Source organism: Engystomops pustulosus, chromosome 2, assembly GCF_040894005.1.
Source record: "Engystomops pustulosus chromosome 2, aEngPut4.maternal, whole genome shotgun sequence".
NCBI classification, from domain to species: domain Eukaryota; kingdom Metazoa; phylum Chordata; class Amphibia; order Anura; family Leptodactylidae; genus Engystomops; species Engystomops pustulosus.
Genome location: NC_092412.1, coordinates 53,191,084 through 53,209,017, shown reverse-complemented (window position 1 = coordinate 53,209,017; position 17,934 = coordinate 53,191,084). Strand labels below are relative to the sequence as shown.

The 17,934-nt window shown below is 43.1% G+C and overlaps 1 protein-coding gene across 2 annotated transcripts; it reads right to left on the bottom strand.

Moving 5' to 3' along the window:
- Positions 1-2,292: 2,292 nt before the first annotated feature.
- PRR13 (proline rich 13) lies at positions 2,293-17,169 on the bottom strand. Of its 2 annotated transcripts, none has more exons than XM_072134628.1 (4): positions 16,969-17,169; positions 8,249-8,287; positions 5,234-5,571; positions 2,293-2,580 (listed from the first exon to the last, which is right to left on the bottom strand). In XM_072134628.1, exons 2-4 carry the CDS (start codon positions 8,265-8,267, stop codon positions 2,545-2,547), a joined length of 393 nt encoding a protein of 130 aa, XP_071990729.1. In that variant the 5' UTR covers positions 8,268-8,287; positions 16,969-17,169; the 3' UTR covers positions 2,293-2,544. The 2 variants fall into 2 exon arrangements, with proteins under 2 accessions (XP_071990729.1, XP_071990728.1); XM_072134627.1 differs by having other exon boundaries at positions 16,953-17,166.
- Between the last annotated feature and the right edge of the window lie 765 nt (positions 17,170-17,934).

The following is a 17,934-nucleotide window of genomic DNA, read 5'->3' as shown; positions in this document are numbered from 1 at the left end:
GGGATCCAGGCGGTCATGTGCAGTTACTGCCTCTGCAAACTGCTTATTGAGTACTTTGTATGAAGGCGAGGGAAGACAGAAGCTGGAAGTGTCGCTTCTGTCTTCCTCCAGCAGGTCCCCAGCAGCTGCCTCTTAGTGGGGGTAAACCTGACATTTGGGTGCTCGGACAGCCACCTAAAGCTCACATTGTATATTTATGGCTTTGGGGACACAGACCATCCACCGTAACGTCGGGTGGTCGTTAACCATTTAATACCTAAAAAATGTTTTTAAAATTTCCCTGTGTTACCATTTTCTTACACCCATACCTTTTTCATACTTTGGTTTTCGAAGTGAAGTTAGGTGTAATTTTTTGTGTGACGTTGGGACTGTACGAACCTTTGGTCACTTTTTATTAAAATGTTTATTGGTGGCAAAATGGCCAAAAAATTGGGCATCTTAGGATACCCAACATGATTAGTATTTTATTTATTTTTCTATGTTTTCTAGTGAAAAGAGGGTGATATTAATTGAATTATTTTACACCTGATAGCGTACGTTAACCCGCCTAGGGGCTCTGATCATTCATACAATATATTGCTGATCTGTAAAAGTCTGCCTTGGGCAGACCATTACAGCTAATGCTTATTAAGTATGTGATACTGGCAGAAATGACAAATGATAGACGTCAATGGTGCCGCGTGAGATGTCATTGAGGGGGATCACTTAGATTTTTTTGTTGTGCATACTCTTTGCAGGGATAGGTTAAGATAAACTTTGAGGTTTTCTATTATCTATTATACACCACATTTACCAAAAGGCATACATTGTCCGCATTCCTGGTGTTTCTGGGAATCAGGACCCTGGAATGCAGACTTACTGCTTTTGTGCTATTCTCATCAATATCACAACATTGTCATCATACTATACATGAAACATGATGAATGTTGAGTGCCGGCTGTTTCTTGAAAGTAAAGAGGGAATATGGCATCCAAATAAAAGCTATGAATTTATGAAACAGGTTTTTTTAAAAATAGGTTTTTATGGTTTTTGAAACCCTTTTTAGATAAGACAAATATGTTACACTTGTATATTTTGAGACCTGCTGGGTATGATGGGAGCAGGCTAAAGGAGATCTTATGTCTGAATTAGGCTCAGTTCACACCTGGTTTGGGGGAAAAGACAATAATGGAAATTAAGAAAGTCTTCCATTCACCTTCCGTTCCCTGTGGACTTCAATGTACAGTAGGTTGCCCACCCGTTACACTTCCGATATAGTAGCATAAAATAGATGTGGAGTGCTACGCTATTTATTTAGGGAATGGGGAACTTATGATTCAGTCAATTCCCTCTCTCCCCTTATGCTCCAGCAAGTCCTAGAGCTCAGCCACGCCCCCTCCCATCTCACAGCAGACAGCTCAGTGTGATACAATCCTGCGGTTCCATCCCTCAGCCACGCCCCCTCCCATCTCACAGCAGACAGCTCAGTGTGATACAATCCTGTGGTTCCATCCCTCAGCCACGCCCCCTCCCATCTCACAGCAGACAGCTCAGTGTGATACAATCCTGCTGTTCCATCCCTCAGCCACGTCCCCTCCCAACTCACAGCAGACAGCTCAGTGTGATTCAATCCTGCTGTTACATCCCTCAACGTGCCCCATCTCACAGCAGACAGCTCAGTGTGATACAATCCTGCTGTTCCATCCCTCAGCTGTGCCCCATCCCATCTCACAGCAGACAGCTCAGTGTGATACAATCCTGCTGTTACATCCCTCAACCACGCCCCCTCCCATCTCACAGCAGACAGCTCAGTGGGATACAATCCTGCTGTTCCATCCCTCAGCCACGCCCCCTCCCATCTCACTGCAGACAGCTCAGTGTGATACAATCCTGCTGTTCCATCTCTCAACTGTGCCCCATCTCACAGCAGACAGCTCAGTGTGATACAATCCTGCTGTTCCATCCCTCAGCCGTGCCCCATCCCATCTCACAGCAGACAGCTCAGTGTGATACAATCCTGCTGTTACATCCCTCAACCATGCCCCCTCCCATCTCACAGCAGACAGCTCAGTGTGATACAATACTGCTGTTCTATCCCTCAGCCACGCCCCCTTCCATCTCACAGCAGACAGCTCAGTGTAATACAAACCTGTTACATCCCTCAGCCACGCCCCCTACCAATGAGCATATGATCATAGCACTACTGTATGAAATATGCTTTAATTATGAAATATAAAGCAACATTTCAAACCACCATCCAACTTTTTAACATAGGACCTCCATTGGTTTTGGATTAATAATAAAGGTTAATCATACTGTAAATTAAACTTTATTTTTAAAAGCAATTTTGGAATCACATTCTTTTCACTTTACAATGAGATATAGAGGACTGTAAGACGGTATGGCATCGCAACGCATTGCAGAAAATATTACATTCGACCAAGATAATGACATATATAAGACACTTGGGTCTGCAGCAGGCTAGTCTTCTGTGAAAATCAGTGCATGCTAGACTTTGGTGCAGGGGATTAACCCTAAGGATTTTTCTTTAATTGGAAATGTGTCTTAGTCGCTACTGGAGGATGAAGAAGAAGATGATCTCTGCAGAAAGAGACAGAATAAGTGTCAAGATTATGCATTATATACAGCATCTTCATTATAGCATAAAATATATTGAATTTACAATCTATAGGTTTTTCTATTTTAATAGAATATAAATAGGACCACCACTAGCCCTGAGAATAGGGATATAAAGAACACCCCCCCAGACTCTCAGCACCATTGGGGTTCTAGTAGTAATTTTTATTTTATTCCCCTTAGGATTCCCTAGGTTTCTTCCACACATATAATGTAGCTTCCTATGAAAATGATTTCAGTATGTCCATATAAATTAACCAATCAGATTTACCAGAGATAGAAGTCGATTTGATGTACATTGCTACAGCACACATGGGTGCTATATACTATAATTACAAAACAGTAAGTAAAAATAAGGTTAATAATAGAATAATAATTCCTTTATTTATATAGCGCACACAGATTACACAGTGCTACACTGAGCTTGCCAAATCAGTCCCTGTCCCCATGGGGCTCACAATCTAAACAACCTACCAGTATGTTTTTGGAGTGTGGGAGGAAACCAGAGGACCCGGAGGAAACCCACACAAACACAGAGAACATACAAACTCTTTGCAGATGTTGACCTGGATGGACTTGAATCCAGGACCCCATCGCTGCAAAGCTGCTAACCACTGAGCCACCATACTGCCCTTGATTATTTATTATTGGACACATTGGGGCAGATTTACTTACCCAGTCCTGTTGTGATCCCTGAGGTGCGTTCTCCGACGAGGGAGAAGTTCGGCGCGATTCTTCAAGATCGTGTGTCAATTTTCCTGCCTCTGTCGCTTCCCCGCTGAGGTCCGCCGGAGTTCACCTTCTTCTTCCCGGTGTATGTGACTGCATTGTCTTACGATACAATTTGAATTGTAAATCCCGCCAACGCAATTGCGCCAAAATCCAATTGAGTGTGCCAAAAAACCCATTTAAATGCGGCGCAAATCGGAAATCCAGACGAAAATACGCCGCGCGGACCCTTAGTATATGTGCCCAAATGTATAGTTGTCAACCAAGGAGACTATTATAACTAAGAAGGAACCTGAACCAAACTTTTCAAAACTTAGTTTATGTTTAAATGTCAAGTCAAGCAGAAATTTCCCTAAACCGAACTGGATATAAGGAATGGAATACAGATGTGCAAGCTTAAATTAGGCGAGACCACTGATGGATAAGTTATGACACAAGGGTGTCAGAGGTGACACGCCGAGACATTTGGGTCAACATGAAGAAAGCTGACAGCATACAGAGGCAAACCCCCACTAAATTTATTGTGGACTTGCACCCAAGCAGCTGACACGCTAGAACTGCATCCCATAGATACCCGGTCAGCGGCAGATGGCTGAACCAAGGTCCATTCCAGTGACTACAGGGGGGGGGGATAGAAGAGTCATCTCAGGCGTGTGTTCTCCATACACCCCCATTATTTTTCATCAGCTACCAAAATCTGCAATAATAGCCACCAAAAGTCTGCAATACTGGGCGAAGAGAACTTTTTGTTATTAGAGCTACAAATATCACAAAATTATGGATTGTTCTAGAAGTGACACACCGCTTGAGTTACAGTATACTTGTTTTTATTTTTAAACAAATTTCGACATGCCAAGCTCAAAAGTTTAACCATTACTGGGCTAGGTTCACACTACCAGCAGATTTTAAGCTACATGTGAACATTAAGCTCTACAACTGGTTATGTTAGAAACAAGAACATTTTTGTTATGCGATGCTATGGGCAATTTTCTGATGATTACTGTTTCCACCTAAAATGTTGTTGCAGGTGTAGCAGCATACCCCTTCATGAAAATAGTAGTCTCTAATGGCTTTGTTAGGCGTTTAACATGTTCAGGAATAGCTTTAGGTACCATTTTATGGAAGTCCAACCTGACAACTTCCAGGACTTGAAGGATCTACTGCTAACATCCTGGTGTCAGATTCTACAGGAGACCTACAGAAGGATTGTGGAATCCAAGCCACAACATGCAGTAGCTGATCAGTAAAAGGAAAAGGGATCTATCTACACCTCATCGTGATGGCCAACCAATGCATATGTTCTACACAAGAGCATGGACTATGGAGTCCAACCATTGTTGGTTTTGTCACCTTTGATAATGGTTTGCACGACCTTAGGCAGGATATTCCTAAACAAAAGGAACCACAGGGGATGGAAAACTCTCCAAAGGGTCACTTAGAGGATGTTGAACAACAAACCTTTTTGAAAACCCTTTACCCAAACCTTTACCACATACAACCAACACATGAGTGTTTTCTATTACTTGCTCCTTACATTACACTGTGAGATAACGGCAGCCTCCTGATAGTTGCTTTCCTGTTGTATAGTCAATTAGCAGCTTCCTAATCCCCAGCAGTGCGGCTTCACATGTCATCTCCCTCTTCATGCATTATTTATTATAAGACGCTGGAATTAAATCTGAATACATTGCTCTCAATACTTCAGGACACATCACTGTATTCTTGAATCTTAAAAAGAGTTTGTTTGGTGCTGTTCTCATTTTTTATTCCCACATTTCTACTAGATCTGTGGCTGGGTCAGGGTAATGATGATAGATAGATAGATAGATAGATAGATAGATAGATAGATAGATAGATAGATAGATAGATGGATGGATCTGACACTTACCCTCCCATGGCCATGCTTGTGTGCTTTTTTGTGAGCCTTCTTCATCTTCTTTCTCATTTTTTTATCCATAGGATAGCCAGGCATCATAGGATTCACTGGATACCCAGGTATACCAGGTGGGCACGGTCCAGAATGTGGAGGTGGGTAACCAGGTTGCCCAGGATGAATCGGGTGGTGATGTCCTGGAGGATATCCAGGCTGACCAGGAGGATAAGCAGGATTGCCTGGGGGATATACAGGTTGTCCTGCTGGATAACCAGGCTGTAAAGGTGGACCTGGAGGGTATGCTGGGTTAGTGGCTGGTGGATATGCTGGATTTGGTGGGTAACCCGCCTGTCCTATTTGACAATAAAGAGTAAAAAAAAAAAGATGTTACAGGGGATGTTTCACAAATGACACTTCTCTTGCCTTCATTCTTGGTCCATCACAGGGATCTTAAAGCTGAGATATCCAAAGATAACCTAGGTCCCGGATGACCCCATGTGAATAGAGCAGTAGTGCTCAGAAGTGAATTACCGTAATTGGTGTTGTGGTAAGGTGTGAGTGTAATTTATAGGAAAACCCTTTCATTTACAGGAAAAAAAGTGGATGGTCTAGATGAGAATCCACTAGCCATACAACATCTTTACTGTATTTCTTCCAATGGACTGGATGAACAGCATCTCACCGATCTGTGTAAAAATACAATGGTGTGTACTGGAGGGTATCAGTAGAAAAAGTCCTAATACAGTATATACACCTGAGCACTATCACCTACCTATTCAAATTTAAACTTGAAGGTAGCAAATAACAACAGGAAATAGATATTTGCAACATATGGACAGGGGTTACCTAAATTTATTTTACCATACGGTAAACCATCAATATCAGATCAGACCTGTGGTTCCCAGCACTAATATGGTGAAAGGGTTTGTAGTGCTCCCCCTACTGTTGGAATCAGTTAATTGCATATTACTATAGTAGTAGAGCTGGTATTTTAGTGGTAATTGCTTGGTAACTGCAGCTCGGTCTAATTCAAGCAGACCCCCCCACAACGTTATAACTAGTAATGACCTATACTATGGGTACCATATAAAGTCCTTTAGGTCTACTGCCTACGAGCAAGTTTGATGCGTTCAACTTGCATTGTTCACTTGATGGAACATCTGTCATGTACGCTAAGCAATCGGAACTGAACTGACATCCTGAGTTTATTCCGGTTGCGGAGCATTTGGGACGGATGTTCTAGTAAGCAACCAACGCAAATTTGATGCTAGTTGGATGCATCTAACTCACTTGTGGGCAATATCTACCAGAAAGATAGATCCCTGCAGCGTGATTATAATTCTGGGGGACATTTAGCAGGGCAGTTTCCTGGTGTACAAGGCCTGAAATTATACTTTTCCCCTTTACCCCGCTTTCACATTTGGCAGCAGAGTGGTCTGGTGCACCTGTAGGCTCACTACAGCCTTATTAGTCTGTAGTGGCTAGTGCACTCTATTACACTGTGGTATGTTGGGGCCTGATTAGTCTGTAGTGGCTAGTGCACTCTATTACGCTGTGGTATGTTGGGGCCTGATCAGTCTGTAGTGGCTAGTGCACTCTATTACGCTGTGGTATGTTGGGGCCTGATCAGTCTGTAGTGGCTAGTGCACTCTATTACACTGTGGTATGTTGGGGACTGAGCAGTCTGTAGTGGCTAGTGCACTCTATTACGCTGTGGTATGTTGGGGCCTGATCAGTCTGTAGTGGCTAGTGCACTCTATTACACTGTGGTATGTTGGGGACTGAGCAGTCTGTAGTGGCTAGTGCACTCTATTACGCTGTGGTATGTTGGGGCCTGATCAGTCTGTAGTGGCTAGTGCACTCTATTACACTGTGGTATGTTGGGGCCTGATCAGTCTGTAGTGGCTAGTGCACTCTATTACGCTGTGGTATGTTGGGGCCTGATCAGTCTGTAGTGGCTAGTGCTTGTTCTGTCTAAATTTTTATATATTGTAATTTATATATGTTTACTATATGTGTGTATTTATATGAATCTGAGGTTGTATTCTGTAGGTAACAAGATGGCGGTCTTTTTCAGTGACACAACTAATTTCCCCTATGGTGATAATAAAGTTATAATTCTATTCTAAGAAAAAAGTTCACTGGCTGTGGTGCAATTCCACGCCAGAATGGCCTGGCATAGAATTGGACATCACCTGCCCAACACATCAGGAGGCTCCGACAGTGGCGGAGGGGCAGGGTGTTCATCATTCACTGGTGCATAAGCATCGGCGTATGATAAATCTCCCCAAATATGTTTATTAGGAGCTTTATTCCTGTATTTTAGCTATGAAATGAACTTTATCGTTATTGAAAAGAAGCACAAGTGCTTTCAGTGGGGCCTTCTTAGGACCCCTCCATGCTCTGGCTAAGGCCTCATGCACGCGAGAGTGTGTATGTGGGGCACAAATAACAGGTCATGCTGTAGTTTCTGGCCAGGCTGACATGGGCAGGGCGATTGCTGATCCATAATTTGCGGCGCAGTCAGTATGGAGCCTTTTGCATGAGGCCGAATACACGCTCCCTGCTCCTTCTGGAAATTTTGCAGCAGCGAGTATGAGCTCTAACACAGATCGGGAGTGGAGGTGGAGGGAAAATGCTTTTGCTTCATTAACATACAAATAAAGTTCATTTTATTGCTAAAATACAGAAGTAGATGTCCTAATAAACATATACAGTGGAACCTTGGATTACAAGTAACTTGGTCTGCAAATGTTTTGCAAGACAACTTTGCATTTTACAAAAATTGTAACTTGGTTTAAAAACAACATTTCATAATACATGCGCTATGTGACCTCCCTCTCTCACAAAACTGTATAAAGCAATATTGAAGAAGTAGAAAAAAGGAAGGGGCTAAATGTTGTACTACACATGACTAAATACTTTTTGGGTGCCAAAACCAACCAACCATGTTCTCAGAACTACGCTACAAAGGATTAAACAGTAACCAAATTAGCTCTTGGAGAGATATACCGACGGCAAGATACGTACCTGGAACATTAGGATACATGGTTCTGCCAGAAGTTCTTTCTAAACAGAAACAAAAAAACTCTATGTCAATTGAGACATTGGAAATATATTAGGTTAATCGTCATTTATAGTAGAATTGACTGAAAGCAAGGATAGATTTTCAAAATGACCTAAAATAAAGTATGTATGGACTGCGAGGAATCACGTCCTCTGGTATCCCCCTGTTCGAGGAGGCCACTTGTTGCACGAGGCGGGTCCTGTGTCCCTCCGTAACCCATCAGCGCCATACAGAGCTGAAAACCGAAGATACTGAAGCGCTGTGAGAACGGGAGCAATGGAAGTATTCCATCTTTTTAGCACCCCTGCCTTAGGCCCCATAGGGCTTTCTGGATTTCCTGGAAAACGTCTTTCACTAACGGTTATTCAACTCTCTGGCCAGGTCTACTATTTTTGTCGGGAGACAACAGAAAATGAGTACATACTCGAAGAAATGAATTACTTTTTGTTCTGTGAATGCCCCCCATATGGGTCTTTTTTATTGTGATGGAAAACCCCTTCAACTATTACAGAAAATATGTAAAATGTATCAATTCTCATTGCCACGTCTGACTATAAAAATGTAACTAGACACATTTATGGTAGAGAAGTGTAACTGGATATGTGGGATGTTCTCAGGGCAAAGTACAAATACAAAGAAATGACTTATCAAGAGAAGGACAAAGTGCTGGATAAACAGATAGGGGCGAACATGTTTCTCGTGATGTTACTGTTTAAAAGGGGTTTTCTAGGGCAAAATTGTTAAATAAGCATCATGGGCTGTGTCTGCTACAGTAGTTTATCATCATTCAATAAATGGATCTGAGCTGCACCACCAGACAAAGCCCACGGCACCGTTTCTAGGATAACAATCCTCTCCTAATGTTTTTAAATTACATTTTTTCAAATGATAGACAACTACATTTATCTGAACTTCTACAAAACAAACAGGATATTGAAACTTCAACCTAAATAGTACAAGTTAGGCACCAAAACACTAAGGATAGGCTCTCATCTCCTTTTATGTACATGCTCAGCAATGTACACTCTCAGCTTTTGCATAGTTTTTGTCTCCTTCTGGCCAATATTCGTTGTATATATGCAAAAACCTGAATGGAAATACACATCAAGCTACGTCTTTACATCCTGATGCCTCCTGCTGAGCAACGTATGCACTCAATGGAGGCCATTGAAGTCTATGGGGAGCTGAGTACAACAGTCCTGTATCCCCACGCTGTCCACGTCGCTCAGCAGAAGGAAGGTTCCCCGTAGCAGTATGTTGTCAAGCACCCAAACAGCTTCTACATCCTGTTGCTTTCATGGCCAAGTGTGATGTGATCCAGAAAATCAACTTTGAAGTGAGATCTGAATTGGTTGTATACAGTCAAGGAGGCGGAGACTTTAACACTAAAATCAAGCTTTCCCCACCTTCCCCGCCTCCTTCCCTGTGATTGACATCATTTGTCAGAATTCAGAAGATCTGGTTAGTGATGTCGCTGGATGCAGGGGCTTTAGTTACAATGAAGGGGATGTCCTGGGGTGAGGAGAGCTTGACTTCAGTTTTAAACTCTCCGCCTCCTTGACTTTTCACAACCTTCTCAATTCGAAGAAGATTTTCTGGATGATACAGCCAAACTGGGCCATGAAAAAAACATGATCTAGAAGGTTTTCGGCTGCTTCACAACATACTAGTAGGGGTTTATTAGACCAATTTCAGATGACAGGTTCCGTTTAAGTGACAGCAGCCGTTGAGGGCGGAAAGATGTGGCAAAAGGAAATGTATCCCACCTTACAACGTATGACAAAAACGATGTATGAACCGAGCCTAACAGACAATTTTAGCTTTTTATTGTCCCAGATAGCCCCAGACAGTGTCAGTGATGATGTTCTGGAGACAGGAGTCCAAGCATCATGATGCAAGGAGTTCCTCCACCATGATATACTGTAATCATGTTTTCAGTACGGCCTGTGAGTCTTACTGGTAGGTCTCTTTGCATTAGGTATATGCTACTTGAACTCCCTTTCCCCAGCCCGGTATTCGGTCTGTGAAATATGACAAGCATTCTGTGTTCTGTCTGTGTTGCATAGACCGAATACATTTGTGTAAATCAGCTCTAAGCTTGTCCACGCCTGGGCTTTTAAAGGAAAAAAAAAAAGTCAGGGAATGCACAAGATGCACGGAATATATGTCCAATTAAAACACACCCTTGGGTGTAGGTAAAAATCTGCTGTCTAAGGCTATAGAAGGCCTGTGGAGAGCGTCACTTCTGCTTCAAACACTGATGATGCCACATTAATAAGTCACTGTACTGTTTGCACTCCAGTCCCATAGAAGGCCAAGTTGTTATACCAAGCAAATCCACTGCACAAAGTATGGCGCTGTGCGTGGCAAGAAGTGAAGACTCATCGAAACTCTGCCGTCTCTTCAAGCAGCAAGAAACCTCCACCGATCTGAAACTTTACCTAACAATAAGTGACCAATATGTTAGTTGCAGAAAACCCATTTTTGCCAGTGCATAGAGCATTTCATTTGGCGCAAAGCCATTTACGCTCTCGTTTGTCCTCTGGCTGAACATGTTTTGCATAATACATTAAATAAACAGCCGGAGAGATGTACAACCTGCACCTGCTTTTAGAGGACAGAAGAAGGGGGAGAGGCACGACGCCAGCAATGATGAATTCTGTGTGGTCAGTGTTTGATCTATTATTATACCACTGCATAGACAAAATAGTATCCTACATCAGTCCCAGGAGACACAGAAGAGAGACATCAATACACCCGGAGTGTGCACATACCGTATACAACTGTGTGATCACTATTTACAGAAGATGCGCGGTATATACATGGTAACGAAACAGGCATTACTCCAATATAACATCACCCCCACTTTCTAACACACATGCCAAAGCATGTAACCTCTAATCCAGTTGTCAGAGAAGCTTTAGAAGTTTTCATTACTGGAGATCTGCGCAGTGTCAGGTGCACCATGTGTTAAAGGGGGAGTCTATGTTATAACAAAGGTCAGTAATACTCGATCACTCAGCACCACTGCACACAAGATGTAGCTGGTGACAGCTTAGTCCATTGTGTAGACAGGGTTCAGGGATTCTCTGGGCTCAGCTCCTACTGAAGTGAGTGGAGATTTTGGGTGTCACATTCCTATATTCAAATATTGATGACCTTATGGATAGGTTGTTTATATTTAAATGGGTCCATTTTTAATAGATCAGTGGGGTCCATTCCCTGGGAACTCCACTGATTAAGACAACCATAATTGATGAAGCGGCTGTACACATGTTCAACCTGCTCCCCCATTAATTATGGTTCTCTTGACCAGTGGGGTTCCCAGTGATTGCAACCACTATAAATGAAAAGTATAGATTATAGTGAATGTGGCGGGCCCGGCATTCACTGCCCGTCCCACTTCCTGTCCACTCTCCGCCCCAACTTGCCCAAAGTGTCGTGGGGGTAGGAGAAGCCAAAAAACTGGAGGGGATGGGGAGATTCATTAGTTTCTCTGCCAGAAAAAGATAAGCTATAATGAATCTCCCCCATTGTTTCTGTATGACAAATTTTACTATGCCCATGTAATCTGCACGCAAGTTTGGTGTCCTTAAAGAGGGCCTGTCACCCTCAAACACGGCACTAGGAGCTGTTAATAAAGTAAGCAGCCCCAAGTGCTAAAACAGTCCCAGCAGCGCTGTACACTAGAAATGCTGGACCACTCTCAGAGCCAGCGTATTCATGAGGGGGCGCTGTCTCTTCCCCAGACCGCCCTCTTCATAGGATGCGCGTCATGCTGCAGTCACCACCCCTAATCCCACCCCCTCATGAATACGCCGAACGGCTCTTTCTAGTGTACAGCGTAGCGGTGTTAGATAGCGTTATAAGAGGTTTCCGATAACGCTATCATTGTAACAATGCTGCGTTTGTTTTAGCAGTAGGAACTGCTTACTTTAGTAAGCAGCTCCTAGTGCTGTTTTTAAGGGCGACAGGTTCTCTTTAAGTTGGGGACTGTTTTGTACATGTTTTATTATCTACTATTATGTCCTGCAGGTGGTGTATGGATAGAGCTCACATGCTGAACTCTCACCATACACAGCAGGTGTAAGCTGTGTAATGCAGTTGACATCCGCCTGTTACTGCCGTGGTTGATGCTGGCACCAATCGCAGCAGATAACCTGTTAAGTGTCACAGTCGAACACGACCACAGCACCTAACATTGCTTGTGAATGACAGGCTATTAGAGAGCATCAGTAAAATTGATGAATAATGCAAAATAAACAGTAAAAATCATAAACATGTTAGGTATCAGTGCGTCCCAAAATGTCCGTTCTATCAAAATATATTAAAAAAATGTTCTTGGCTGTGAACACTGTAATGGAAAATTTTTCACCATTTTTCCATCCATGAATATTTGAATAAAAAATTATCAAACGGTAATGAAAAATTAAAACGCCAGCATCTACTGCAAATAATGACACTTTGCATAGGTATACCAAAGTGTAAAAAAAGTTATTGGCACAATGGCAAATTTTCTTTTTTGTACAAAAGATTTTAATTGTTTACTAAAACCTAATAAAACCTATATAAATGTGGTATCCCTGTGATCGTATCGACCCAAAGAATAAAGAGGAAGAGGAATAAAAGCCGTAAATACATAGCCCAAACGAACTATGGTCATTACTAAGGGCCTGAATCGCTGTTTTTCGTCGGGTTTCCCGAAAATTACTTGTTTGTGCCGAATAGCCCCGGGTTTTTGGCGCATGCGATAGGATTGTGGCACGTTGGCGTCAGCATGCATGCGACGGAAATCGGGGGGCGTGGTCTTTGGAAAACCAGCAGTATTTTTTTTAAAAATGTGTCGCTTGACACGCGCTTACCTGCACCCAGGATATGATGGTGAACTCCGGCGGACTTCAGCGCAGCAGCGATACCTGGTGGACATCGGGCGCACTACCTTAGTGAATCGCCGGAAGACCCGAATCCTCGACGGAGAACGCGCCGCTGTTTTTTTTTTGTCAATTCAACTGCACTTGGAATTTTATGTACGTAAAATGTACAAATAAGAAAAGTTATCGCTTTTGGAATGAGGGGAGTGAAAAACAGAAACGCAAAAATAGAAAAAGGGATGAGTCTTGTAAGGGCTAAGAATGTCCTAGCGCAAGCATAGTATATTGCATCTAATGCAGTTGTACTGCTGATCATCCCAATTCAATGTTTGGCATTTATCAGGACCAGTTTTTGGTGTATAAGCCCTGAAATAATTGCAAATTGCCAGTAGATGAGATTATTTTCCCCTTCACGCCACTTCAAGAGTGTGGAAGGGGTATGAAGTGGGCATGGCTGGCCGTGTAGTGTTCCTGCCCTGCGTCTGCACACTCGCTATATCCTGCAAATGTTCACCACGCAGCCGCGCGCCGTATACATTGGAATGTCTAAGCCTCTTGATAAATCTGCCCTGGTGGGGGGCGGTTTACGATGTGGAGGTAGACTTGAAGAGCTTTTTCCCTTATTAGTAACCTGTATATCCAAGCTTGTTCGCTTAGCAGCATGACTGTGACTTGTATGGTCAGTTCCAGAACAGGGTGGGGTCCCTAACAACGTCAATAGACAAGTCATTATACTAGTGTACATTAACCAGAGCCTGAGGAGTCCAATGAGTCACTCAGCAATATACAAACTAACGATTTTTTCTCCATAGGTCATCAAGGGTTTACATGAAATTGGACAAAATATTTCACGTTTATCCCCATTGTTCAATAGTTTGTGCCTGTGGCCATGTTCATACATAGAGTTTTGAAACGTAGAGACTGCAGGTAGATGCTTGGCCTGATTGGAGAGCAACAACATTGCATAAACATTGGTCTACATTTATCAAAAACAGTGCAAACTTCACTATGTGCAGTTTGCCTGTGGGATGTGCAGGGGGTGCCAGATTCACAAATTGTGGTACACGGTCTTCATAAATCTGGTGCTCTCTGCACTGCTCAACAGAGTGTGCCAAAGTTTTTTCGGTGCACCTTTAACATGGGGCGTGCAACACATTTCTGTTGGACTCTGCATGATAAATGTGGCTCACGGTTCGACTGTGCACCGGAACGCCTTTACAGTGCAGAATTTTGTGCTACGTCAAGTAAAGTGCCGTCACGACATTTGATGTATCACGACAAATGAGTGGTGTGCAATACATTTGTGGCGCAGACACTTCTTAAAATCCATATGCAAGAAGTTTGCACTAGAAAGAACATGCAAAGTCAGACAGAAAACTGGTGCAGGGGCTTTAGTAAATGTGTGTTTACAGCGTTAATGACAACTTTACGTAAACACAATGTAAACGCAATAGGTCAAGCTTCTCCCTGCCGCCTTTGAAGAGCGTTTAAAAATGCAATTCAAAACCTACTCACTATATACATGTGCTGTTAGCATTACATTTTGAAATGCAATGCTAACGCCACATGTGACTGCGGCCTGAGACTACATGCATTGAGTTTAGCAGCTCAGGCAGTTGTCTCACACACAGATCCAATGTGTGAGCCCATAGAAGTAGATTTGTCTCTGTGCTATCCACTGCATTAATATGTAACATAAAAACAATATTTGTGTGCAGGGGGCTTATCCCAATGTTACACAGCCCGTTACTGCACTAGGTGAACCTCAAAGTGTATCTATCGTCCTTGTGCCATCATTGTGCCATCATTTGCTGAGCCATATGTCCACAGAAATAGTCATTTTGTTAATCCACAAAAAAAGCAAAAGGCAGGCATATGATGTCACTAGCTTATCCCAACTACTTGAAGGGTCACTTTATTGTGTTACCTAGTGAACCGCACATCAAGACCACATATGGATGGAAATTTTTGTCTTTTTTACACTGTGAAAATCGTTGATGGTGTCCCATAACAGTGAATGAAGAGACCACTTCTCTGTTCACATGGGACACTTGAAGGAAAGTGATAAAGAGTCTTTCAAACTTTGTAATATTGATGGCTTGCGATCAGTAACAAGCACCATGGGGAACTGCTATCATACGCCAGTGCTCGTCCTCCCCTCTCTGGTGCCGCCAGATACCTCAAGCATCTGACGAGCGCTGTAACCTGCAAACTTCAGACCTTAACCTGTGGATAGGGCCTTACTTGTTTCATGGGAAAACCCCATTAAAGGGAACCTACCACCACAATACTACCTATAAGGGTAGAACGGGTGGTAGGTGGATGTATTGGACTTTATTGCCCTAATACGTACATTTTGTAAAGCGGCTACTGGGGCGCGGAGTAGCCGGACAGGAGGCTACACATCGCGGCTACTCCACGCCCCAGTAGTCTCTTTACTCCTCCTACCATCTGCGCGCAGTTCCTTGTAGATGTGTGCCCTGCATGCGCAGTAGCTCCGGCTTCTTGGACGAGGACACGCAGCTACAAAGAGCTGCGCGCTGTAGAGCTCAGGGTAGGAGGAGTAAAGAGGCTACTGGGGCGTGGAGTAGCTGCGAGGTGTAGCCTTATGTCTGGATACTCCACACCCCAGTAGCCGCTTTACAAAACTTACATATTAGGGCAATTAAGTTCTCAAAAACATAACGGGACGTGAAGATTAGCTCTAAAAAGAGCTATCCTCACGTCCCATACATCCTCCTACCACCCGATCTACCTTTATAAGTAGAATCGTGGGGGTTATTTCCCTTTAATGTTGACTGCAAAATTTGCTACTACCAGTACTAGCTGCAAGAAAATCCAGCAAAGATACATATTTTTAAATTGTAAAATCCTCTAGGCCCCAATGCATCACAACTCACATTAGTGAAAGAGCTATAAAGTAACACACTTCTCAATGGTTACTGCCAGTCTCCATTTACCCCCAGCCTTAAGCTCAGTTCACACTAACGTTTATATCTCCATTCCTTACCTCCGTTAAAAAAGTAAAGAATGGAGGTTTAGCGCAAGAGCTAAAAATCCCATTGACAGAAATGTACATTTTTGGTCATCCGTCATAGTCAATTAGGCATGGATCTTTTATCCATGCAGTTTGTTATGGATACAATGAAGATAGATTATAGATAAGTGTGATAGATAGATACAGATTGATGATTTGTCATAATAAGAGACCCCAAGAATCAGGATTGGCTGTTCGGCCCCAAACTGAAGCCCCAAGCTACTAGCCATGGCTGTGACTGCCAGCAGGAGAAACTTTGTGTCCGCTCATGTCGAATGTTAAAAACAGACAGTAACGGACACGTCTTCAGTAATGTTCAGTTTATACATCATCCGTTTTTCCTTTTTACAGGAGATAAATAAATGGAAATGCTGATGGTAGTGGGAACGTAAACTAACAATAGAAGGCAAATTTAAGTCTTCTGTTCCCATGTACGTAACATTTACCTTCCATTACAATAGCAAAAGAAAAGACTGCGCCAATTATTTCTGCTATATTTGATAACGGAAGGAGGAACAGAACCTGCTGAATACTAGGTGTGAACGGAGCCTTACACATAGATTCTTGCACTGTCACTCATGTGACATAACAGTAAGTGCTGCCTGTGCTATGGGCATTTACCCCCTAGGATGCCAGGAGGTAAAGGCAGGGGCCAGTTGCTTAGGCTGGTAACATCTATAGGGTTACTGGTACCAGCAGTCATGTGACCGGCGGCACGATACATATCGGGGTACAGGCAGCGCTGTACGGGGTACGCACCTGTCCGCACTGTCACCTGCCGCTCCTCGATTATTTCCTTTATTTCCGGGAGACTTTGGACTATTTTTCACTCATGGCTCCGCCCACCGATCAGCTCTTTCTATGACTGGCTGCCTTCTCTCATTCCTCTCTGGAAAGCCACGCCCATGTGACGGAACACGCCCCACCCGGGCCACACCCAGGTTATCTGTACCGCAGTGTGTGGGGCATTAACCTCTTCGTTCCTGAGCGGGGCGTCATATTTGTCACCCAGGACTCAGTGACGCTGCCGCACAGGTCACATGACTTAGCTGTGACGCAGCAGAAACTGCTCCTTATCCTGTCCCTTCTCACATGTAAATAGCAGGTTCACTTCTCTGCTGCATCTTCATTTAAAACCTGTAACATTACAGCATCCCATAACTATGAGGAGCGATTTCCAGATTGTTTTTGGGAGATGGTTAACCCCTTCCCACCTCTTCCGTAGGAACTTATTCTTTGCTTCAATTAAGGAGATTCAGAAATGTATATAGTTTTTTAAAGTCTTTTTTGTTGTTTTTGACACACGTACAAGTCTCATATGTCCCTGCCAGAATTCTATAGCTTACCTCAAACTTTTAGGGTGATGCCACACATGGCGTTTTGAACCCATTTTTGATCCGTTTTTAAGCAATCCGTTAAAAACCGCATGGTTGACAGGTTTTAACAATTATCTTAATTAAAACTGGTCAAAAACGCATGCGTTTTTGGACGGACTGCTTAAAAACGGACCAAAAACGGATTCAAAACATCGGGGGACATTTACTTAAAGTGTCGGTGTCTGCATTGGCTTTGTTACCGACCTGCTCTCGGAAAGAAGATACACATTTAATATTGTAGAGCTGTGCAGAGACATTTCTGTCCCCGGGACCAAAATCTGTCCCGAGCACCAGAAATGTGTCCAACAGTCCCTGCTAGACCAGTTTTCTTTTGGTCTACTTTCCGCCAGTTTACAGCGCCCAAA